This window comes from Eutrigla gurnardus (genome assembly GCF_963514095.1).
Source record: "Eutrigla gurnardus genome assembly, chromosome: 4".
Taxonomy (NCBI): Eukaryota; Metazoa; Chordata; class Actinopteri; order Perciformes; family Triglidae; genus Eutrigla; species Eutrigla gurnardus.
This window is the reverse complement of record NC_139918.1, coordinates 10,033,173-10,054,611: the sequence shown is the minus strand read 5'-3', so window position 1 is coordinate 10,054,611 and position 21,439 is coordinate 10,033,173. Positions and strand designations below refer to the sequence as shown.

Below are 21,439 nucleotides of genomic sequence, written 5' to 3'. Positions count from 1 at the left end.
CAAAGCGGCTGTTGGAGCTGATATATTTTTTAGCTCCACACTCCTCCACACAGTGCTTAAGAATATTTTTTTCAATGCAAGAAAATAACAGACGAAAAAAAAAATTAAAAAGACTGTTTTTTCAACTTATGCTGACGGTAGCATTAGTCGAACAATGAGGGAGGAAAAATAAACTGTCATACATACACTATATTGCCAAAAGTACCCATCCAAATAATTGAAATCACTTCCATGGCAACAGGTGTAGAACAGACGATCAGCTGCATCCAAGCCGTACATCAGCAAGTGCAATGCAGTGGTGTAAAGCACGCCACCACTGGACTCTAGAGCAGTGGAGACGCGTTCTCTGGAGTGACCAATCATGCTTCTCCATCTGGCAATCTGATGGACCAGTCTGGGTTTGGCGGTTGCCAGGACAACAGTACTTGTCTGACTGCATTGTGCCACGTGTAAAGTTTGGTGGAGGGGAATTATGGTGTGTGGTGTTTTCAGGAACTGGGCTTGGCCCCTTAGTTCCAGTGAAAGGAACTCTGAATGCTTAAGCATACCAAGAGATGTTGGACAATTCCATGCTCCTAACTTTGTGGCATGATGCCGATATTTAGAGAGCAGGGCGGCCGATGGCCGATCTATAATGCTGATGTGTTTTTGTTGTTATCATGTTTTACGTTGCATCTCTGTGCACGTAATCAATAAAGAACCTTGAACATTCTTGTTTTGCAACTGATAAAATACAACAGTTTAATTAATTATAACAACAAATGAGACACAAAATTGCTATAGGGGGTGGGACCCACTGATGCTACAGATCTATTACAGATCAGTGGTGGGACCTCACTTCAGATTTGGGGTGTAAGCGGAACTGGACCGGCCCTTTTAGAATAAAATGGCGTGGCGTGCCGCTGACCCTGCAAGAGCCGCCCCTAAGCTTGCTGCCAGCCCCTGTGCTCGCCGTTGGCACCACAAGCCGTCTGCTGTGCGAGCTGCCAGCCCGCGAGCCGGGAGCTGCCGGCTGCTCTGCTGGGATTGGACCTCACTTCAGTGGGGCCGGCGGCGAGCAGAGCTGACTCTCCATCTACTACAATACTACAAGACGGCTCGTAGCACTGGCAGCTCCCGGCTTGCAGCGGCGGCAACTTGCGACGCTGGCAACTCACGGGCTCCGAAAGGCTGCCTACAGATCTGTCTGCAGACATTTTTTGTTTAAATCGGCCTAATAAGGGCAGGCATTGGCCGATGTCACACATTATGATTGGCATGTTGGAGAGATTAAACTGATTCACTGGGCACGCCTACAACCCGCTCCTACTCTGCCTCTGATTGGATATAGCCTACCCTCTAGGCTTTGCTAAACACTTACATTAGCCTAGCTATGATGCTAACCTGCACTACAAACGTGACAGGCCCAGGATGAGAGCTTTGTTTCTGTAATCCGAAATGGGATGCGTTTGTATGCTATTTTATCAATGAATTAACTTCTGAGATTTTCAAAAGAGAAATTATTTTAGACTTACCTATCAGACATTATTATTAATTAAAATGTCTGATGCATAAGTCCAAATTAAACTTCATATTGGTGCTTGGTTTGTAAATGTAGTGGATATAATGGGGCTGGTGAGGTCATAGATATAAAACGGATTCAAAAAGTAATGAAAAAAAGAAGAAAATAAAGCAGAAAACACAATTGTGAAACTTGAAGACAGAATGTTGGTGCTTTTGCCTGATAAAAATGTATTATTAATAAAATATTGATGTTGATAAATTTTTTGTAAATAAATGTTGATAAGATGAATCAACCCATTATTTCAGCACTAGGTGGAGGACAGGCCGACACAGGCCTTTAACGTTCATTTAAATGTTGGATTTTAATGTTTTTTCTTTGTACACCTTGTTCATAATATACAAATTAAAGGGCGATATCAGTGATACTGCACTTCCATAGAGATTGAAAACCGAGTTTTTCCTTCTAGTAGTTCCTAGCATGGAAAGAGCTCTAAAAATGTCGGTGCACTACAGCCAGTCTTTTTCCACATGTCCACCACAGGATTATTAAAGTTTCTTTCCAACATTCTAATGACATGAAATTGTTAGTCATTTTTTTACACTCTTCCATCATTTCTGGAGCCCTACAAGTAACCCTAAAGTGACTGGCTGTTCCACAGATCCATGGCCAAATATTCAAAATGTGGCGGGGGAACTATTTCTTTTTTATTGTTATTTTACTTTCAAACCCTATTTTTTATCTTGTGTTTTTGCATGTTCATTATCTGAATGCTGGGTGTGATATTTAGGTGTCCTCGTGCTTTAGGTCATTTTCCCCCGCTTTAAGACCAAAGGCATCATGATTTTTGCCAATTCCAAGCAAAAGGGTAAATTTCTTAAATTTTTCTCAAATTTCTTTCACACTTTCATTTTTTACATTTCTATGCCACAAGCTGGAGGAGTCTGGACCCCATGCCCTCCAGACTCCTTACAAGCATCATTGTAGCACCAACTGGCTGCTCCACTGATCAAAGCTTTTGGCCACTGGTCGCTTTAAAAAGAAAAAAGGGGAGCTTGCACCAGAGCCAAGCCTCTGATAGGAATGCACTAATACCTTCCCCTATTCCCTCCACCTCACTAACTCTGTTTCATAACATAATTTGTTGGTTTAATTAGGCTTTACCTTGTTTGAGTCCACTGGAGCGAGAACTTCTGGGGAAGCATGTGAAAGGGAAAGGGAGGGGTCCCACCGTCAACATCTAGGCCATGCTGGGGGCAAAAACAGGGGCTACAGGAACTCTCAACTGTTGATTTCAACGTCCTGCCCTTTCAGCCTTGCTGCTAATGTGCCTTTGAACATGGCAACACCTATTCAGTACTTCAAAAGTTTGGTGTTGTGACAAATGTGGTGTTGGAGGCTCGCTGCAGTTGCATTTTCAAACTGCCGAGCTGCTGAAACACACACAGCTGCCAAATGGTGAATGCATGTGCAGTCACACATTGTCTGCAGACCAGTGCATCTATGGGCTTCAATCAATGACGTTTCAGACAATAACGTGTTGCAACAGTTTGGCTCTTTCCTGTTTCAACATGACAATGGTGCTGCTCCATACAGAAATGGTTGTTCTCATCCTCAACCCCATCCAAATAGTTTGGTTCCTTAATGCCTAGTGGTGGGAATCTTCAGTCCCCTCACGATTCGATTATTAAATGATTCTCGATGCATCTCTATTTTGGATTTAAATTACGGCTGTCAATCGATTAAACATTTTAATCAGATTAATCACAGGGTAGCTGTGGATTATTCACGATTAATCACCTTTCCTAAATTCCCATTTTATCTGTATATTTTTGTGGGAAACGGAAAGATAAATGACAGGTTTATATGCATCAGAATATGAATATGACAGATAGGGATACAGTGATGCACTTTTTTCAGACTGAGTAGAAGTACTTACATTTTTCCTTGAGTATTGATGGAGCTGCTGACCTCTCCCCCTCTCTCCCTGTCCCTCTCTCTCCCTTCCTTCTCAAGTGACAGAAATCCACATTGTGGTGATTAACTACAATACATGTTGAGGACCAGTCACGCTTATCTGTCAAAACTGGGAACCTTTTCACTGAAATGAACTGATTCACAACTGAAACTGAAACTGAAAATAGTGCCAAGTGGACAAAGCTGCGCTGACTTTTGACAGGATAAAAGTGGGGGAGTCCAAAGTAGTAGTAGATTTTGAAAAGTATCCAATGGTATAAAAACGGCAGTACCATAGAGTTTCTGGTTTCTCCACATAGTCTGGTCTCTGGACTAACTCTGGGGGACCACAAACACAGGAGACAACATTTGTTTCTCTATTTCTGTTCTGCAACGTCATGACTTCACTCATGACAGGAGGATGATCTCATCTTGCGGCCGGCGCAAATTTGCATATAATCACATTTTTGCGATTTGTGTGTGTGTGTCTGCTGTAGCAGCAGATTAATGCCAATGGTTTTGGAATTACGCACTCAGTAGTGTCCAGTCACATAAATACACAAAGCATCTAGTTCAGCTATTTTTCTGAAGTAATTTTCAATAAAAATGTTGTGATATACGCTTTTTTTTGTTTAATTTTCAATTCAGAATGTATTGTTATTATATGCTAAATGTTACCGTAGTCTTTAAATACGTAATGTTGAATATTCAACTTAAAAATATCTTGTAACTGAGTACATATATATTGGTGACAAATCTGTACAGTAAACCCAGTTGGATCCTTGTGGAGGGCAGAAGCTGATTCACAACGCATTGCTATTTCATCCCAAAAAGACGCTTCAAAAACATAAAATCTTTTTAACCCATAGCTATTAAACCACCTTTTACTCTTTGAATGATAGAACTAGTGAGAAGTCATTTTCTCAGACTTTCATACAATCAGACTTCTTTTTGCAACCAGAGGAGTCGCCCCCTGATGGCCAGCAGAGATAATGCAAGTTGAAGGCACTTCAGCCTTGGCTTCACTTCAGAACTGGCAGTTGCCGCCTGTAGAGAATGTCAGCTCATTCTAACAAGATTACAGCGAACATGAATGTAACACCAATGGTTAGCCACTAACATCTGTCGTTATCATTCACTGATTGGTTCATATCTAAACTGGAGAGTAATAATTACTCAGTGACATCAGTTTCCTGTTTGACAGACAACAAACTCTTACCTAGATACAGCGAGGCATTCTCCTTCTTGACGTTGTCATCCAGGTAGGTGGGTCCCAGCGTGTAGATGGGCGTGGAGCCCATGCCCACCAGGATCTGAGCGATAACAAACAGCGCCACGTACAGGTTGTGCTCGTTTCCCTCCTGGTCTCTGGGACAGGAAGTGATGCCGATGCGATCCCTGCCGCTGGCATTGCTGTTCATGCACAGACCCTCGTTGCCAGACGACGAGTTGACCTCCTTGATCTGGTAGGCCGGGGAAATGAAGTGAGGTAAGGAGAAGAGGGCGGCGCCCACAGCGATGAAAACCCCGCCCACCGCCAGCCAGCGAGGCCTCTGGCCCCGCCCACCAAAGTAGCTGATGAAGACGACCACTAGGAGGCTTCCTATGTCGAAACAGCTGACGAGGAGGCCTGATTCGGAGCTCCGGAGGCTGTACCTCTTCTCGATGGTAGTGATGACGCTGCTGAGGTAGCCGGACACCATGAGCGACTGGATGAATGTCAGGTAGCACATGCAGAACAGGAAGCAGCGAGAGTCCTGTAAGATAGCGCTCATGTACTTCCTACCGGCCAGACGAATCCGGGCCAGCCTGGAAGCAAAAACCCCCGGCTGCTTCCTTCTCGCCATGTTTTTATTCCTACGAATCTCCGTGTTCTCCATGTATGAGCTCGGCCTGTTCAGCGCCGACTTCCCCGGCTTGGGCAGGTAGTTTGTTTTAGTTGGGGACTCCGCCGGAAAGGACTCAGGTTTGGCTGGGAGCTGGATAAATTCTGTGCTCTCTTCTGCCGCTATGGACACAGAATTAGCCAGTAAGGTTTCCTCTTGAGGCGGCTCTTCATTCAAAATTGGCAATTTATTAGATTTGAAGTCTGTACCTGGCTCCTCCAGCTCGCTGGAAAAGCCGTCCTCCTTCTGAAGGGACTGGGACAATTCTGCATCCTCGTGGTCAGCCATTATATCCATTCAAAGCCACGTTTCTTTAGGGGTTAGATGAGAGAGAAAATGCCCCAGTTCCAAGCCTACATTTACAGTTCAGGGTCTGCTGCCCATCACATTTATTATTAATGGGTACATTGACTCCCACAAATAGTCTGGCACACAAAGAGGCCCCAAAAAGCAACAACTGGAAGGGAAAGTAGACTCACAGCGTCTGCTTATCTGCAGCTCATGCCGGACTGGCTCGGTTTATCTTGTCGTGCACACTAGCCTTCCGCGACTAATCCGGAGGTGGAGACCGCTCAGGCCTCCTCAGCTCGACCCGCGGGGCTTCCTGCAGATGCACAACATTTCCACTCGGTGGGATCTCTCGGCAGGACGCTGCTGCTCCTCGGCCAGCAGGGATGCAATGAACTCGCTGAGCATGCGCCGCATCCCTTACACCCCTGTCAATGAAGATCACAGCGTCACTTCTTTTGGTACATTTGATGATGATGACGCCCCCCTCCCCCCTTTAGACACTGCTTCTCCTGCTAACTCATCCTCGCCAAGTCAAGGGCATCACCCCCCCGCTCCCCACCCCCCTCCCGATGTTATCGCCGCACCAGCTGTCCTACCAGCGGGCGAGCGAGGTTGTCATTTAGTGATTAGGTTTCTGTGTAAATCCCTGGAAACGTGTATGAAAATATGAAAATCGGCAACAACAAAAAAATAGAGAGTCTTCGAGGAACACGAGCGTGAAACGTGAAAAGTCCAATTAATTCCGGCGGAAGAGCTGCTCGGAGAGAACGCCGCTCAGAAACACCGCAGTGCCCAGCTGCTCGCAGTCGCTGTTTTGAAAACAACTCCGTCAAGCTAAAGTTACTGACACGGAAACCGGGAAGGTACCCTTCACAATAAAAGCATAGATGTAATTTTTACTCCGATTGCACTCAGTACATAGAGGGTCTCTATACAAATCAACCCACCGATATTTCAAGTTGGTTACGAAGCATATTTTTTTGTTCTGACTAAAACTCTGTTAAATTGCCCAAAATGAAGGGGAAAAAAATACAATGTTACCGACAGAAAAAATATTTTAAAATATCCAACTGGAGGTTGTATTAACAAGTAGCCTATTCGTTGTACTATATCCCTATATATACTTTGAAAGTGGGAGTACGAAGTGCAAAATGTCGCTGAATTATCTAGAAATGTAACATTAATTCATTTGTAGCGTAATATAACCTTCATAGTAGAGAAAACGTTTACAAATAGCTTAATCAGTGATGTGTAATGATATATCCGGACTACCGTATTTCCATCAACGTTTAAATAAAACAATTTGCCGTGACTGTGCAAGACTTGGGTCAAACCATCACCACGTTAGCAAGCTAGGTAACGTTATCAACGTTGCTTATTATTAAAGGGCAACGAGTTAAATAATGTGTGTAGACGTTGATGCATTCAGAATATGTTTTACGGTGTGCTCTACGACGTGCCAAGCGTTTAACGGGTTAGAAACCGTTAACGGGGGATTTAAAATGTTTTTTAGTGCCGTGACAGAACGTTCATTGAGTTCAGGGTTTTACTTTGAAAAGAAGAACCGGCCAACGTCCCAGCTAGCCGCGCAGCTAGCAGCTAACCAGCAGAGGTAACGCAGAGCGATGGATAAAACCACACTGTGACTATGAACTTCACTGACCTGACACACTGACGCGACGACACGGGCCTTTAAACCTTCATTCCCGAGTCACACCGCCCGCACCGAGAGGACAGGCGGGTACAACCCGACAGAAAAAACACGTTCATGAAAAAACCTACAACACATCGTCTCATAGTGCTGCGTCAAGGCGCAGGGAGAGAGCCAGACAAGACCGGAAACACTTAAATAAAAGCATACGGGTCTTTCGTGGCATTCGGTGCCATTGCATGGAGCCCCCATGACATAATAGGGTGTATGGTCTAAAAGCGTGTCTTACTTGATCAACCCCCTCTACCATAGAAAAATAATGATATGTGCCCAGGATTAATTCATTATTTAAAAAATAATAATATTCTGAGTTTCAGTAGCCATGTCCCCAATCATGTTTGCCCAACTTCAGTTACAAATAAAAGTAATACAAATCAAACAAATTCTATATTTTCATAATTGTTGTATACCCTTATTAATAATATTCCTTACCAAAATGTACCCAACAGAGACACTGGAAAGTAATCCTGTTTGATTCAGGCATGGCACATTTATTTTCCTCAGCACCTCTCAACAACATGGCAAATGAAAAAGTAACCATGCATCTAAAACAAACACAAGGCAACCCTCACCCTGGCATTTAACACAGAGGATCCATAAGCAAAAACAGTGTATCTAACAGAAGAAAGTTACTGATACATGTATAAATATCCCCAACTCTAATTTAATAATAGGCATTGATTTGTTCAATGCACTTAGTGATTTGTCATTTTAAAGTAAAATTAAATCAAATTAAAATAGAAAGGCTACAAATCTTCTAGGGTGGCTACAAATTTGTTTCGAAGTGTGTATAGTGCCAAATGCAAACATATATTCAAATGATCTGTATAGTGTTGCATTGGATTTTGTCCCTTGACTATATAAAATACTTTGAGGGCTTTGCAGCTGTGTACTAAAATCTCAAAGATCTACCAGTAGCTTAGATATTGTGATTGAAGTACAAATCAATAAGGTACATGAAGGCAGTCTATTGCAATACCTTTATGCAAGGAAATGAAACAAAGAGCATGTTAAATTGCTTGTTTAATTGGTAGCATCAAGTGTTGTGGCTGCAAAAAGATAACAGACTGCAGAATAATCTTTTGGGTCAAAAGAGATAAAATAAACCACCATCTCTCCTACAACAAGTTGTGGTTTTATTAAGTTAACCCTTCATGTGATTTATATTGTACATTTCAACATGGTGGATTTCTGGTTCCGGCTCGAATGAGAAGGTCTCAAGTGGAGCATTCAGACCATCATGGAAATATCCCCAAAAAACGTAAACAAAGGATGAAATTAAATATAACTACAAGCATGAATGGAAGCAATAATATTAATTCAAAAAGAAATAGAGAAACCATGTCATAAACTGCATATTGTCTGGTCAGCCTGCGTCTGTTACATCAGTAGCAGGTGTGATAATGATAGAGATAATAATAGAGCTGCCTGTTTTGACAGAGTAAAATGTCAAAAAGCAATTTAAAGGAAATTCATCAGCAATTCAAGAGATTGTTTAGTTAAAACCGACTCTTTCTGCAAAGTATTTATTCCATTCCTTTACATGTTTGTTGCAGAAACATTGTTGAACGCACCTGGAAAAGGCATTCTTATGTACTTGTTGAACCCGTGCTGCTTGCAGGGATTTGCTCCCATTCAGCTTCAAGCGCATCGATGAGGTCCAACACTGACGTTGGGTGGTCTGGCTCACAGTTTGAGTTCCAGTTCATCTCCCAGGTGTATTGTGAAAGCAGTAAAACACACCTTAGTGTGTGATAGTGGAATATATATGTAAAGAGTGACCTCTAATGGGGAATTGAACACCTGCAAATAGCTGATGGGGAGCGAGGTCGCAAATAAACTGCACTCTTAAACTCTTATATTTTTGTTGAGATGAAAACTATATAATAACTGTAAATATTGATATTTTTACTTAATTTATAAAACTCATGGTTGAAAATGGCTCAAAACCGTAGACTGTATATAAGAAGTGGACGTAGTGGACATGACGTCACTTGTTGAATTGTTGACTATGGTTTTGAAGTCTCAGTTTGGCATTTTGGCCGTTGCCATCTTGGAATTGTTTTGCAACAAATGAACTGAAGTGACCATATTTGGACTGTGGGGGAGCGACAGGTGGACGCTAAATGGACCATAATGTACTAAATGAACATCATGCTGGATTGAAGAATACTCCAAACTAGAGATTGAGACCATAAACTCATGTTTACAATATTTACTGAGATACATCAAGAGAGAAGTAGGGTAATTTTCTCATGGACTTCTATACAATCAGACATCGATCCTGTTTACTCGACCTGGCTAAATGAGGCTTTTTCAACTCTCTTGGTCACACCCATCTATAACCTGGTAGATCTTTGAAGTGGAGGGAACATTCAAATATCTAGACCAAGTGAACATTGATGTGTTTGCGAGCTAGAAAGGGAGGCTTTATCAGCCCTTCACACATTCCTGTTTATGTGTTTTTTTTTGTTTTTGTTTTTACTTCAACACCCTCCCAGTAGTAGCTGGACCAACCAAACGGCTTGCTTGATCCTCAGGTCTTATCAAATCACATTCACACGTTAGTCTTATCAGATGAAACATGGCCAATGTCCTGCCTCCAGTCCTGTTCCCCACAAACACAGCATGCCTTCACCTGTAATGGTGAACTCTGACCTTTAAGTTGGTCAGGAGATTGCATAAAAACAAGAAACACATGTTTGAAAACATGAATTAACAGACAGCCTCCATCTGGATATCTTTAGTTAACTGGAGGATTTTGCAAATACAAAAAGAGCAAATAAAAACTGGGACTGTCATGGGTTGCAGGCTTGGGCGGTACAACAGTGTACCAGGGTATTTAGAAATCTCAATGGTATGATTTTCAGTTCCGTCATAAACACAGTGCTGTACTGATGTGAGATGTTGTAGTGACCAGCAGACGCCACCAGAGGTCGTTTCTATAGTGTCAAAGGAAACTGAGCTCAGTCACACAGTGTAGCCACCATCTTTCGTTGCCTTAAAAAGCTTATAGTTTATAGTAGGAATGTCAGTTTTGGTTAATTTTGCTTTAAAACAACAAACAAAAGGTACTTTCCATTTACTTCACTGACCCAATGAGGTTTGATGGGTTATAGCCATCCAGTTTTTAATGTTTTGTGTCGTAAAGGTCTTTTATTTTATTTTATGTTGGCCTTGCTGAAGTTTTTGGCTGCATTTCAGGTTGCGGTTGAATGTTCATCCACTGATCAGCTGATGTTCTAAATAGTTTGAACGGTGGTCTCTCTAAAGGCTGATTAAGAGCGGGTCAAATGACTCATTGTTTCTCAATTGAAACAACTTCAATAGTCTGTCTGCTTTGAATTCCACTTTTTGAGAGTGTCACTACGGCGAGCTCTGTGACACCCAGCACCACGGAGCGTTTCTGTATGTGTCCTGCTGCGTCCAAACTTAAAAGTTCAATTGCTCAATATATAGTCAAAAATTAAGCTAGACTGACTGGTGTACCTATAGGCAAAAATGTCCTAGTTAACTGTTGACATGCCTAGTTGGTACTCGCTGTGTGTGTGGTCGAGAGACGGAGAGAGGAAGGGAGGGAATATATAATGTTTTAAAAACGATTGGAAAACTTTATTTAAAATAGAAAAGTACTCATATGCAGCCAAAACGGGCTCTATTACATTATTACATTTTACCCTATAATAATAATAATAATAATAATAATAATAATAATAATAATAATAATAATAATAATAATAATTATTATTATTATTATTATTATTATTATTATTATTATTATTATTATTATTATATCTTAATTGCATGTTAATGTTGTTGGTTGCTCTGGCTGCAGAGATAGTGTTGAATGACTTTATATAAAATATCTTATGCTCACTATATTTTAAAAAAAATACAATAAAGTTCTACAGCTGCCAAATACATGTAATGTAGTAAAAAGAAAAATATGTACCTTTGAAATTAAGGAGTATAAGTCAAGTAAGGTGCAAGTATAACTGAGAATCGTACTTGAGTTCATCTACTGATCTAATTTCCTAAAAAAATGAAAGTATTCTAAGGTGTTTTATTTATTTATTTATCATTACTATTATTATTATTATTATTATTATTATTATTATTATTATTATTATTATTATTATTATTATTATTATTATTATTATTATTATTATTATTATCATTTATTATTTAGGTTGAAGTTAGTATGAAATTAATAATGTTTCTGGCAGTGTGATTTGCCATAGAGGAACAAATAGCACCTGTGTGTTTATGCATGGAGTCTACCATCAACTTGTAATTCACCATTTCACTTATCAATAACTTGGATATTCCTCACAAGCTGGAAAAGATTTGTTTAAAGCAAAACGACTTTCAGCTTTCTGCTGTCATTAAGATCCTTCTGATGGACTTCATTCTACCCACCAGCTCCTCGTTGGAAGATATGTTATCAAAGTGTCTGCCAGGAGGTGATAGTGAACAAATTATTTTTGGTGCCAGCTGGCGGTGCTGAGCATATAAACAAGTCACCTAAGTTCATCACAGATAACGCTCGACATTTAGATGGAGTCTAACACATGAAACGTTTCATTCTAAGGTGACAAACGTTCATAAACTTCCAAATGCCATATTTGTTTTCATGAAAAAATATTCACTGAATATGAATATGTAAATGGTATGCTGTTTGGCTTCTGAGCATGCTGCTGAAGTAGGCATTTAAACTTTTTCCACAGATTGACTTTTTAAAGAAGTACAAGTTTGTTATATATATATAGAAAATAACAAATACATAGAAAATAACAAATACAAATTTAGTAGTGAAATCACAATTATCACCAGATAAAGGGATACAATTTTCTTCCTCATCCCTTTGCTTTAATGTACCAACACAACCAGTTTGGTTGTTAAATCGTGAGCATCCTTTGCACATGCTTCAAGACATCATAATGATTAGTAAGCCTACATGTATGTTATCATCATCCCTACAATGGGGTGTGAAGCTGCTGATTTGACCTGCGTTAGTGTCCGTTTACATCCCAAAATATCTGTATTCATTCTCTCTTGCTGACACTATAAATTAATAATAGTAATACGTTTTCTTTATCTGCATTACATTATTTTCTACTGCCATTTATACTCCTCATACATCTACCTCAAAAGTGAAAAAAGTTGTTATTAAACAATGGGAACAAGAATGGGAAGATTTAAACACTGGGACAAAACGGCGTTGGGTTGTATCGCATTATTGTTCTTCAAAAACGGTGTATGAGAGGAGAAGATGAATATAAAGTTGGTCTATGAATAAAACATGAGAAAATAATTGTAAAAGGGGTTGCATAGAAGTTCATTGGGATTGAGTGCAGGCATAGGGAGGAGGTGCAGATGGAAATGAAGCTCATGTGTCAGTTACAAAAAAAAGAGGAAGCTATTGTTACAAATCTAAGCTGTTCTGGCCATTTTGCAGATCATGAGATTAAACTGACACCCTCAAAAATTGAGACACTGTTGTGCTTCAAGAATGCCTGTCATTTTAAATAATTTAACACAGTTACCTCTTGCTGCCACTTGGAGTCACCAGTGTTCCATGTCTCCCATAATGCAGCTTTCAGAGGTGGGTTAAGGTCAACTCAGCGACACAGTGGTGACTTTAACTTTCTGAGGATATCAGTCCAAATACACGGAATTCAAATAATTCAAATAAAGCCACTTACAAATAAAATGGAGAAAAAAAGTTTTTAAGTTTTCATCCGTCTCAAAGTAACCCAGTGATAGTAGTCTGTACATCCATGTGAACACTCCAAACAGGAACTGCTACTCACGCATTTATCACACTTTTAATGGTGCCAAGTTGCCTAAATGTAACCAAATACAGACACAAATTTGTAAGCCACAACTGCCTAACTGACTGACTCCATGACAACAACATAATCCTCTTTAAATATCCAAATAATGATGTATTAATGAACATCATTGCAGAAGAGAATGAAAGCAGCCCAAGCCATGCTCCATCCTGCCGTGGCCTGCCTGCTCTCTTCGTGTCAGGCCTATGAGATCTATGAGCTTTTTATTGGCTGGGGCTTACACCACCATATGGAAGAGTCCCAAACACAGCAATGAGAAGAAAAGAGAAGATCCAGGCAGATGGCAGGGCCTCTGTAGATACAGACTCAACCACACACAGATCAGGAGACAGGAAATTGTTGATTGAATATTATAGCTTTGATATTAACTTCATTTTTTTTTCAATAATGTTTGACTATTGAAGATTGGCAGACTTGTATTAATGAAACCAATGCTTCCCAAACTTTCTGGCAATGTCTTGTCATGTGTCAGATGTCTAAAAGTCATAAGCCCCCCAAAAAATGCTGCTTATAAGTTGATGCATCAGTATTACAGTAACACTTGGTATTATTGGAATAAATAATAATATATCAGTCACAAGGGCCATTTTTTTTAAAGAACAAGTACCTCTTCTATCATACTTTAATTCTGAATGCAGGATGGCAGAACTGCTTCCACTTGCATCACTCATTTCTTGTTGCATAAATAAATTAAAAAAAAACAGCCGATCGGTAGAATATTTGTTGGTGTTTCCATTTCTGACATAATATTTTTCATCATTATTATTACTACACCCACTATAAACCACAACAGAACCACAACCATCCCGTTTGAACAGCTACCTAGCTTAAAGTAAAAGTCATTTAAACTGACAATGATATCCCTGATTAATATATAATTACAGTTATATGATAAAGGAGTGCAGTGCTAAGACAAAACGACTCTCCAGTATAGTACAGTCAGTCACTTGGGAGACGTGATATGATCTCCCAGTCTGTCAGAAAGAAAACCACCAGTAAATATTAAATCAGCAATTTGGTTTCGCCTTTCAAATATTCATGAAATCTAATCAAGTTAATCACGGTGTGATCGTTATTTCACAGCTTAATGAAACTCCCCGCCACTTCACTCAAGTGTGACCAGGGTGGCTGACTTCACGCTGTCGCTCTCAAATACAATAAAACTAGCACACACACACACACACACACACAGGAAAATTTAAATAAAATAGGACAAAAATATGAATAAAGAAGATAGAGGGCTGGAAAAGAAACAGCAAACTGTTGCTCCTGTTTCTAATAATAACATACTCAACTGTTCCACCATTAGTACTTACATTTACATTTAGGTCATTTTTACATTTAAAATGTTTACATTTCATTTTACATTGCAGTTATATTACAACAGAATTTAGTCACTTATTTACACTGTATTTCTTGTAATTCTCATTTCTTGTCATTATTTCTGTTATAAACTTGTATTCACTGCATATATTGTGTTATATTGTGTTATATACATAATTTACATTTATTTTACATAGTACTTACATTTATGTAGACCCAGATTTCTATTGTTTTTATATTTCTTTATGCTTATATATAAAAGCAACTGTATCTTATTTCCCCTCTGGGATCAATAAAGGACTTCTGATTCTGATTAGTTAACATAATAACAAAATGTTCTTTAGCACTGTTATTAGTGTTTGCAAAGTTCAAAATAAGAAGAAACATGAATAAGAGTCTACATGTAACTTCTCTAATTCACGTGCAAAGGTGGCGCTAGAGAGGAACATTGCAGCTTTGAAGCGCTGACCAAGCTAAATTGATCTTATCTTAGCATATTTGATACACTGAGTAGGCCTACGTGTTGTTATCATCCAAATATAATTGGCAATTGCTCTGTTGCTAGCTTAGCCAATTTTTAGAGTCCTGTGTGAGTCCTTACACAGCAATCACGTTCAACTTCATGCAGCTGCGTGTTAAACTCCAAAACCTCCGTTTTAAAGGAGTACGGTTTCAAAGCGCAGCACAGCTAGCGCAATGCTAACTGACAGAGCAATTGGCCGAATCAGATTAAATGAAACCAAATTATTGATCAAACAGCAACTGGAAAACTGATTTTTTTTTAAAAAAACACACAAACAAGCAAAGTGATGAAGGGAATTTAATGGAGAAATATAAATATGGTGATTCTGTAACACAAATGTCCAGATGACTCAACAGTACGCCGTCATTAATCTTGGACATGCAGCCAAATGGGACTGAAGAGGCGAGAGAGCGCACCTGCAGCAGCAGCTCTTTCCACAGGAACAGTGAGACGGAGCTAATACAGTATCATGTTTGGCCTGAGGAGTGCAAAAGGAAGCTGCTGTCCTATTTGCTGGGATGTTGAGCTCATTTTGGAGTGCAGCTCATTCTGCTTGCCCTGTGGGATCTTAGCCACAGGCTGAAATACAGTACAATCTACCTGTTTTTCATCAGGCGCATTCAGTAATAGCCTCTCTCTTCCACGTCACACCTCAAGGTTTTACTGAACACCAGCAAAAGCAGGAGGAGGAGGAACTGCAGGAGCAGCAGGAGGAGGAACAGCAGCAGTAGGAGCAGCAGCAGCAGCAGCAGGAGGAGGAGGAACTGCAGGAACGGCAGAAGGAGGAGCAGCAGGAGGAGGAAGAACAGCAGCAGGAGGAGGAGGAACAGCAGCAGGAGGAGGAGGAACATCAGGAGGAGGAACAGCAGCAGGAGGAGGAGGAGGAACAGCAGAAGGAGGAGCAGCAGTAGGAGGAGCAGCAGGAGGAGGAGGAGGAACAGCAGGAGGAGGAACAGCAGACACTGAGGAATGCACAGGCCCGCCCCATCAGATCTGGTCCTCCAATCATCGACCTCCATTCTTCCAGCCTCAACTATAGTAATGCATCATAAGAGCTCAAGAAACAGTGTTTCCATGACAGGACAGGAACAAGAAAAAACCTGTTACCTGTGTTGTCAGTTATTAGATCATTTTACCTCTTTGAAAAATAAATAAATAAATAACTAAAATCAAATAAATATAAAAATTATATAATTTATATATTTTTTGTCTGTTTTATATTTAAAAAGCCTATCTAAAGAAAATCATCCCAGTGATACAAAGATCCTTTGAATCCAATATTGGTAACGATTGTTTGACTAGGTTGTTTGACCAGGGTTAGGGGGTTAGGGTTGGGGTTTGTTCATGTATAAGACCTAAGCTTGTAAAATTACTTTTTGTTTTGGCCTTTGGAGATTTGCATTAAAGGTTTCTATATCTTTGAAGCATGATCAGTAATTCATGTGTACAATGTGGGGATGAAATGTTTCAGAAAACTTTTTATTCTAGTGATGATGGTTGTTTAATCTTGATGTGATGAAGTTCAACAACCGGAGGAAAGATTTAGTCAGACAGTGATTTCATTCATTAATTTATGGATCTCATTCTTTCTGAAGTATTGATCATGAACTATGCTTTTAAACTGAGTGTCTGTATTTGGACTTTTTTCATTCACCTCATTCATTTTTTGTTTTTCTATGAAATGAAGGTGTATTGTAAGGTCAACAATACTACTACTACTACTACTACTACTACTACTACTACAAAGAAGAAGAAGAAGCAGAAGAAGAAGAAGAAGAAGAAGAAGAAGAAGAAGAAGAAGAAGAAGAAGAAGAAGAAGAAGAAACTAATTTCATATGAATAAATAATATAGGCCTAATAATGGTTCCCGCTTTGTCCTAAAAAATAAACTCATCAACTTGATTTAGCGAACAGAGCCGTCAGTCACTTGTAACGTAAGTACAGAGGTGACACGTGGTGATACGTGTGCTGCTTTCACACACAATCACATTTAAAACTCTCATCACGTTGATAGAACTGTCCTGTAGGAATACATTCCTTCTCCCTCTGCAGCTCCTCCTCCTCCAGCACAAACCTCCTCATCAAAGTAAGTCCACTTTGGTCAAAATGTACCACATCCACCTTATAGTGAACTTCTTGCAGCTGGTGTTTGATTGCAGGTCTTATTTGTCCACCAAGATGATTTGCATTCATATTGTTATCAGACTTTTTTTCATGGAACAACACAGAAAAGGATGTCTTGTATTATTCTTGCTCATTTTAATGTTCTCTCTCTAAAGTTGTGCTTTTCTTTCCCTGTTTTTCCACAGCAAGAGAAAGCGTGCCGATGAGGATGATGATCGTCTGTATGTGAAGAAGCCGCCCAACGCCTTCCTGTTGTTCATGAAGGAGCAGAGGCCCACCTGCACGGTCGAACTGCAGAGCCGTGGGAGCTCCGTAGTGAACAGTGTCCTGGGGCAGAGGGTGAGTGTGTTTGCTCAGATGCACCGTGGGGGTCTGTGGGACCCCGGCTCTCATTCATGTGATTCGGTGTGCATATTAATACAGCTGTTAAGTTGTTTTTGTTTATGCGACCTGTAGTTGTGTGTCTCGGTGTGTGCTGACAGTGTGTTGTCATCTCTCCACAGTGGAAGTCGCTGTCCAGAGCCCAGCAGGCCAAATATTATGCAGAGGCAGATGAGGAGAAACGCCTCCACGCCCAACTCAACCCAGACTGGTCCTCCACCAACAATTATGTATGTACATTCTGCTGACGTACAACTCATACATGTTAAACTGCGGCGCACAAGAGCTTGTAAACAAAAAGGCACTGGAAAGAGTCTTACGTTTGTATCAGCTAATGGCAGATGGAAAGTCTAATGTGTTGGTTTTTTGTGTAGGGCAAAAAGAGGAAGAGGGACAGGAGCAACGCTGCCAGAAAGGCTGCAGGTAAGTCAATATGTCTGTGGATGTCAAATGGGATGTAAACTCACTGAGGGATCATGTTGGACGATGTTAGAACGTTCAGAATGGAGAGAAGAGGAAGCAGCACCTTTTACCACGTGTTAACACGTCTTAGTGGATTGATCAGTGTTTTTGTTTGTTTGTTGCAGCTTCTGCTTCTGGAGACTTCCCTCCCACCTTCAACACACATGTGATGGAGCCCTCCACCTCCTACACACATGTGGTGGAGCCCTCCACCTCCTTCACACATGTGGTGGAGCCCTCCACCTCCTACACACATGTGGTGGAGCCCTCCACCTCCTTCACACATGTGGTGGAGCCCTCCACCTCCTACACACATGTGACGGAGCCCTCCACCTCCTACATGTGGTGGAGCCATCCACCTCCTACACACATGTGACGGAGCCCTCCACCTCCTACATGTGGTGGAGCCATCCACCTCCTACACACATGTGACGGAGCCCTCCACCTCCTACATGTGGTGGAGCCATCCACCTCCTACACACATGTGACGGAGCCCTCCACCTCCTACACACATGTGACGGAGCCCTCCACCTCCTACATGTGGTGGAGCCATCCACCTCCTACACACATGTGACGGAGCCCTCCACCTCCTACATGTGGTGGAGCCCTCCACCTCCTACACACATGTGACGGAGCCCTTCACCTCCTACACACATGTGACGGAGCCCTCCACCTCCTACATGTGGTGGAGCCCTCCACCTCCTACACACATGTGACGGAGCCCTTCACCTCCTACACACATGTGACGGAGCCCTCCACCTCCTACATGTGGTGGAGCCATCCACCTCCTACACACATGTGACGGAGCCCTCCACCTCCTACACACATGTGACTGAGCCCTCCACCTCCTACATGTGGTGGAGCCCTCCACCTCCTACACACATGTGACGGAGCCCTTCACCTCCTACACACATGTGACTGAGCCCTCCACCTCCTCCTACATACATGTGACTGAGCCCTCCACCTCCTTCTACATACATGTGACTGAGCCCTCCACCACCTCCTACATACATGTGACTGAGCCCTCCACCTCCTACACACATGTGACTGAGCCCTCCACCTCCTACACACATGTGACTGAGCCCTCCACCTCCATACATGTGACTGAGCCCTCCACCTCCTTCTACATACATGTGACTGAGCCATCCGCCACCTCCTACATACATGTGACTGAGCCCTCCACCTCCTCCTACATACATGTGACTGAGCCCTCCACCTCCTCCTACATACATGTGACTGAGCCCTCCTCCTCGTACGTGCAGAGATGGCCTTCCAGGATGAAATCAAGTTAGACTTCACAAACAGAGATGAATGAACTAAAATGGCATTTCAGCTGGCAGAGCAGTTTTAGCTTTGTTTTTTTTTCTGTTACACTGTATATCTTTGTAAATAAATCTGAAAATTAAATAAATTGTAAAATACCTTTTTTGTGTCCATATCTGTAATCAACACTGGTGGTTGTCTACTGTACCTCAAAACAAATAAGAACTAAACTAAAAGCTAAAAAGAGCAGAACATTAAGCAGAATGAGCAAACATGTTTTTACTTCCCGTAAACTACAAAGAGGGAACCGACAAACAGAGAGGTTCCTGAAGTGTCATAGGCAAAGATTCAATTAAGCATCTACAAATTGGAGTACCTGCTTTAAACCACAGATGTGTACAATATTTGGCAGATATTATTCTTTTAGGCGTGGTGGCAGTCGTCCTACACATAATTGTCCTGACGCATCTCAATCAGTCATCATGCAGCCCAAGGGCCAGCAGCATGGGGATCCCAACCCCGAGGACCAGAGTGAGGCTCTCCAGGAGCCCCAGGTGTCGCCGGTGGTGGGCCTCGGCCACAGTATGCTGCTCGTGGTCCGAGGGGGGATGGCCCGTCCTGCTGCTGCTGACCTCGGGGAGAACGTGCACCGTGGCCACGTAGAGGAAAGGCCGGCCGAGAAGAGCATCCCCACACCTGTCGCAATGAGCTGGTTCTGAGACGAGCGGCCAGACTGCAGACGCAAACACAACGGATCAAATAACGCCCAAGTTGAAACTGTAGGAAAAAAGACCCAAGATGGCTGAAGGGTGCTTTCTTACCGCATGTAATATGAAGTAAGTGGGGATGGCAAGTAGAGGTGCTGCAGCTGAAAAGGCCAACAAATGTCCTTGAATGTACTTTTTTTCAAGGCCAGCATGCATCAAAAAAGAGACCAAACCAAAAGATGCAGGCGCCCATTCATTCATTTAGCAGCTCCAGTTCTGATTGGCCATGGGGGAAACACACTAATTTGGACCACTTTTCACGAGTGATGCTATGCCTTGTGGTTGCAACTCTTTGTCATCTCAGCCACAAATTATATTACGTCTCCGTCCAAGCAGCAATAAAACATTGAGTCTGCAGTTTGAAATGAATAATTAACATTTACACAAAAAAGTAGCCACTGTAACATTTTCACGGTTTACCCACATGTTTGTTATGTTGAAGCCCAGACATACTCATCTTAACGCAATGTGTAAGTCACAATGTGAGTCCAAATAACCTGCACGTACATGCTAATTTGGGTGAGTTATTAGATACAGCAACCATGATTTTTAGTGGCGGACACACGGGTGTCCCAAAGCCAACATAATGTTCCATTATGTTGCCTCAACTTAACAGTACACAGCTATTTACTAACCATGTTCCTTCCATCGTCTGTCTCTTATCCTGTATTCAGGGTCACGGGGGGGCTGGAGCCGATCCCAGCTGACATTGGGCGAAGGGAGGATCCACCCTGGACAGGACGCCGTTATATCCACTACACCACCGTGCCTCACAGCGAGAGGGTCCTGGTGCAGCCCTTCTTACAATGTTGTTTTTCCTAAACCTAACTGTTTCTCTGTGGGATAATGTCAGGAAACGGGAAATGTTCTAGAATGATTCTCATAGAAAAATATAGATATTTTAGTAATTTGGGGGTAAATGTGTAGTTTATCATTAACAGGAACACAGTGGAAAGAAACTATATTATTGGGATCTCGTCTAAATGATATCCAGTTGGTGGTCTTCAGTCTTCCGCCTGTCATAGTCATATGCGAAGTACGGCTTTTTTTTACAGCAGTGGCTGCTCACTAGAGTTCTCAACGGGTCGGCCCAGCCCGACAAACCCGAAGGGACCCGAAGTTTCGTGGCCGGGTCCGGGCCGAAAAAATACGCAAATGAGCCGGGTCGGGTCGGGCCTCGGGCTTCCTTTTTTTATAAAACACATTTCATTAAAAAAAAAAAAAAAAAAAAAAAAAAATTGTAGGTTGTAAATTATATATTGTTTGCTGTGAATCATCGCTGTTCACGTTTGGTCAATCTGGCTGCCTGCTTCATGGGGCAGAGTAAGTTTCATTTGAATTCACGTCTGCTGTCTGTCTGATCGTGATAACAAGTGTATGAGGAAAACAATGCAGG

The 21,439-nt window shown here is 41.6% G+C and overlaps 2 protein-coding genes across 3 annotated transcripts in view; both read right to left on the bottom strand.

Annotated features, from left to right (window-relative positions):
* The window catches only part of LOC311012966 (solute carrier organic anion transporter family member 5A1-like), a 33,677-nt gene extending 26,251 nt beyond the window's left edge, over positions 1–7,426 (bottom strand). The window contains exons 1-4 of one of the 2 annotated variants that reach the window (XM_084008807.1): positions 7,298–7,426; positions 5,823–6,059; positions 5,553–5,654; positions 4,677–5,465 (exon numbers count right to left, since the gene is read on the bottom strand). In XM_084008807.1, coding sequence (XP_083864933.1) covers positions 4,677–5,465; positions 5,553–5,640 — 877 coding nt within the window. In that variant the 5' untranslated portion in view covers positions 5,641–5,654; positions 5,823–6,059; positions 7,298–7,426. Of the gene's footprint in view, positions 1–4,676; positions 5,655–5,822; positions 6,060–7,297 lie in introns of both variants that reach the window. The other variant, XM_084008806.1, reaches the window with a different exon arrangement.
* Positions 1–21,439, bottom strand: part of LOC311012983 (WD repeat-containing protein 37) — a 265,141-nt gene that overhangs the window by 165,656 nt on the left and 78,046 nt on the right. The gene's annotated exons all lie outside the window — the stretch shown is intronic.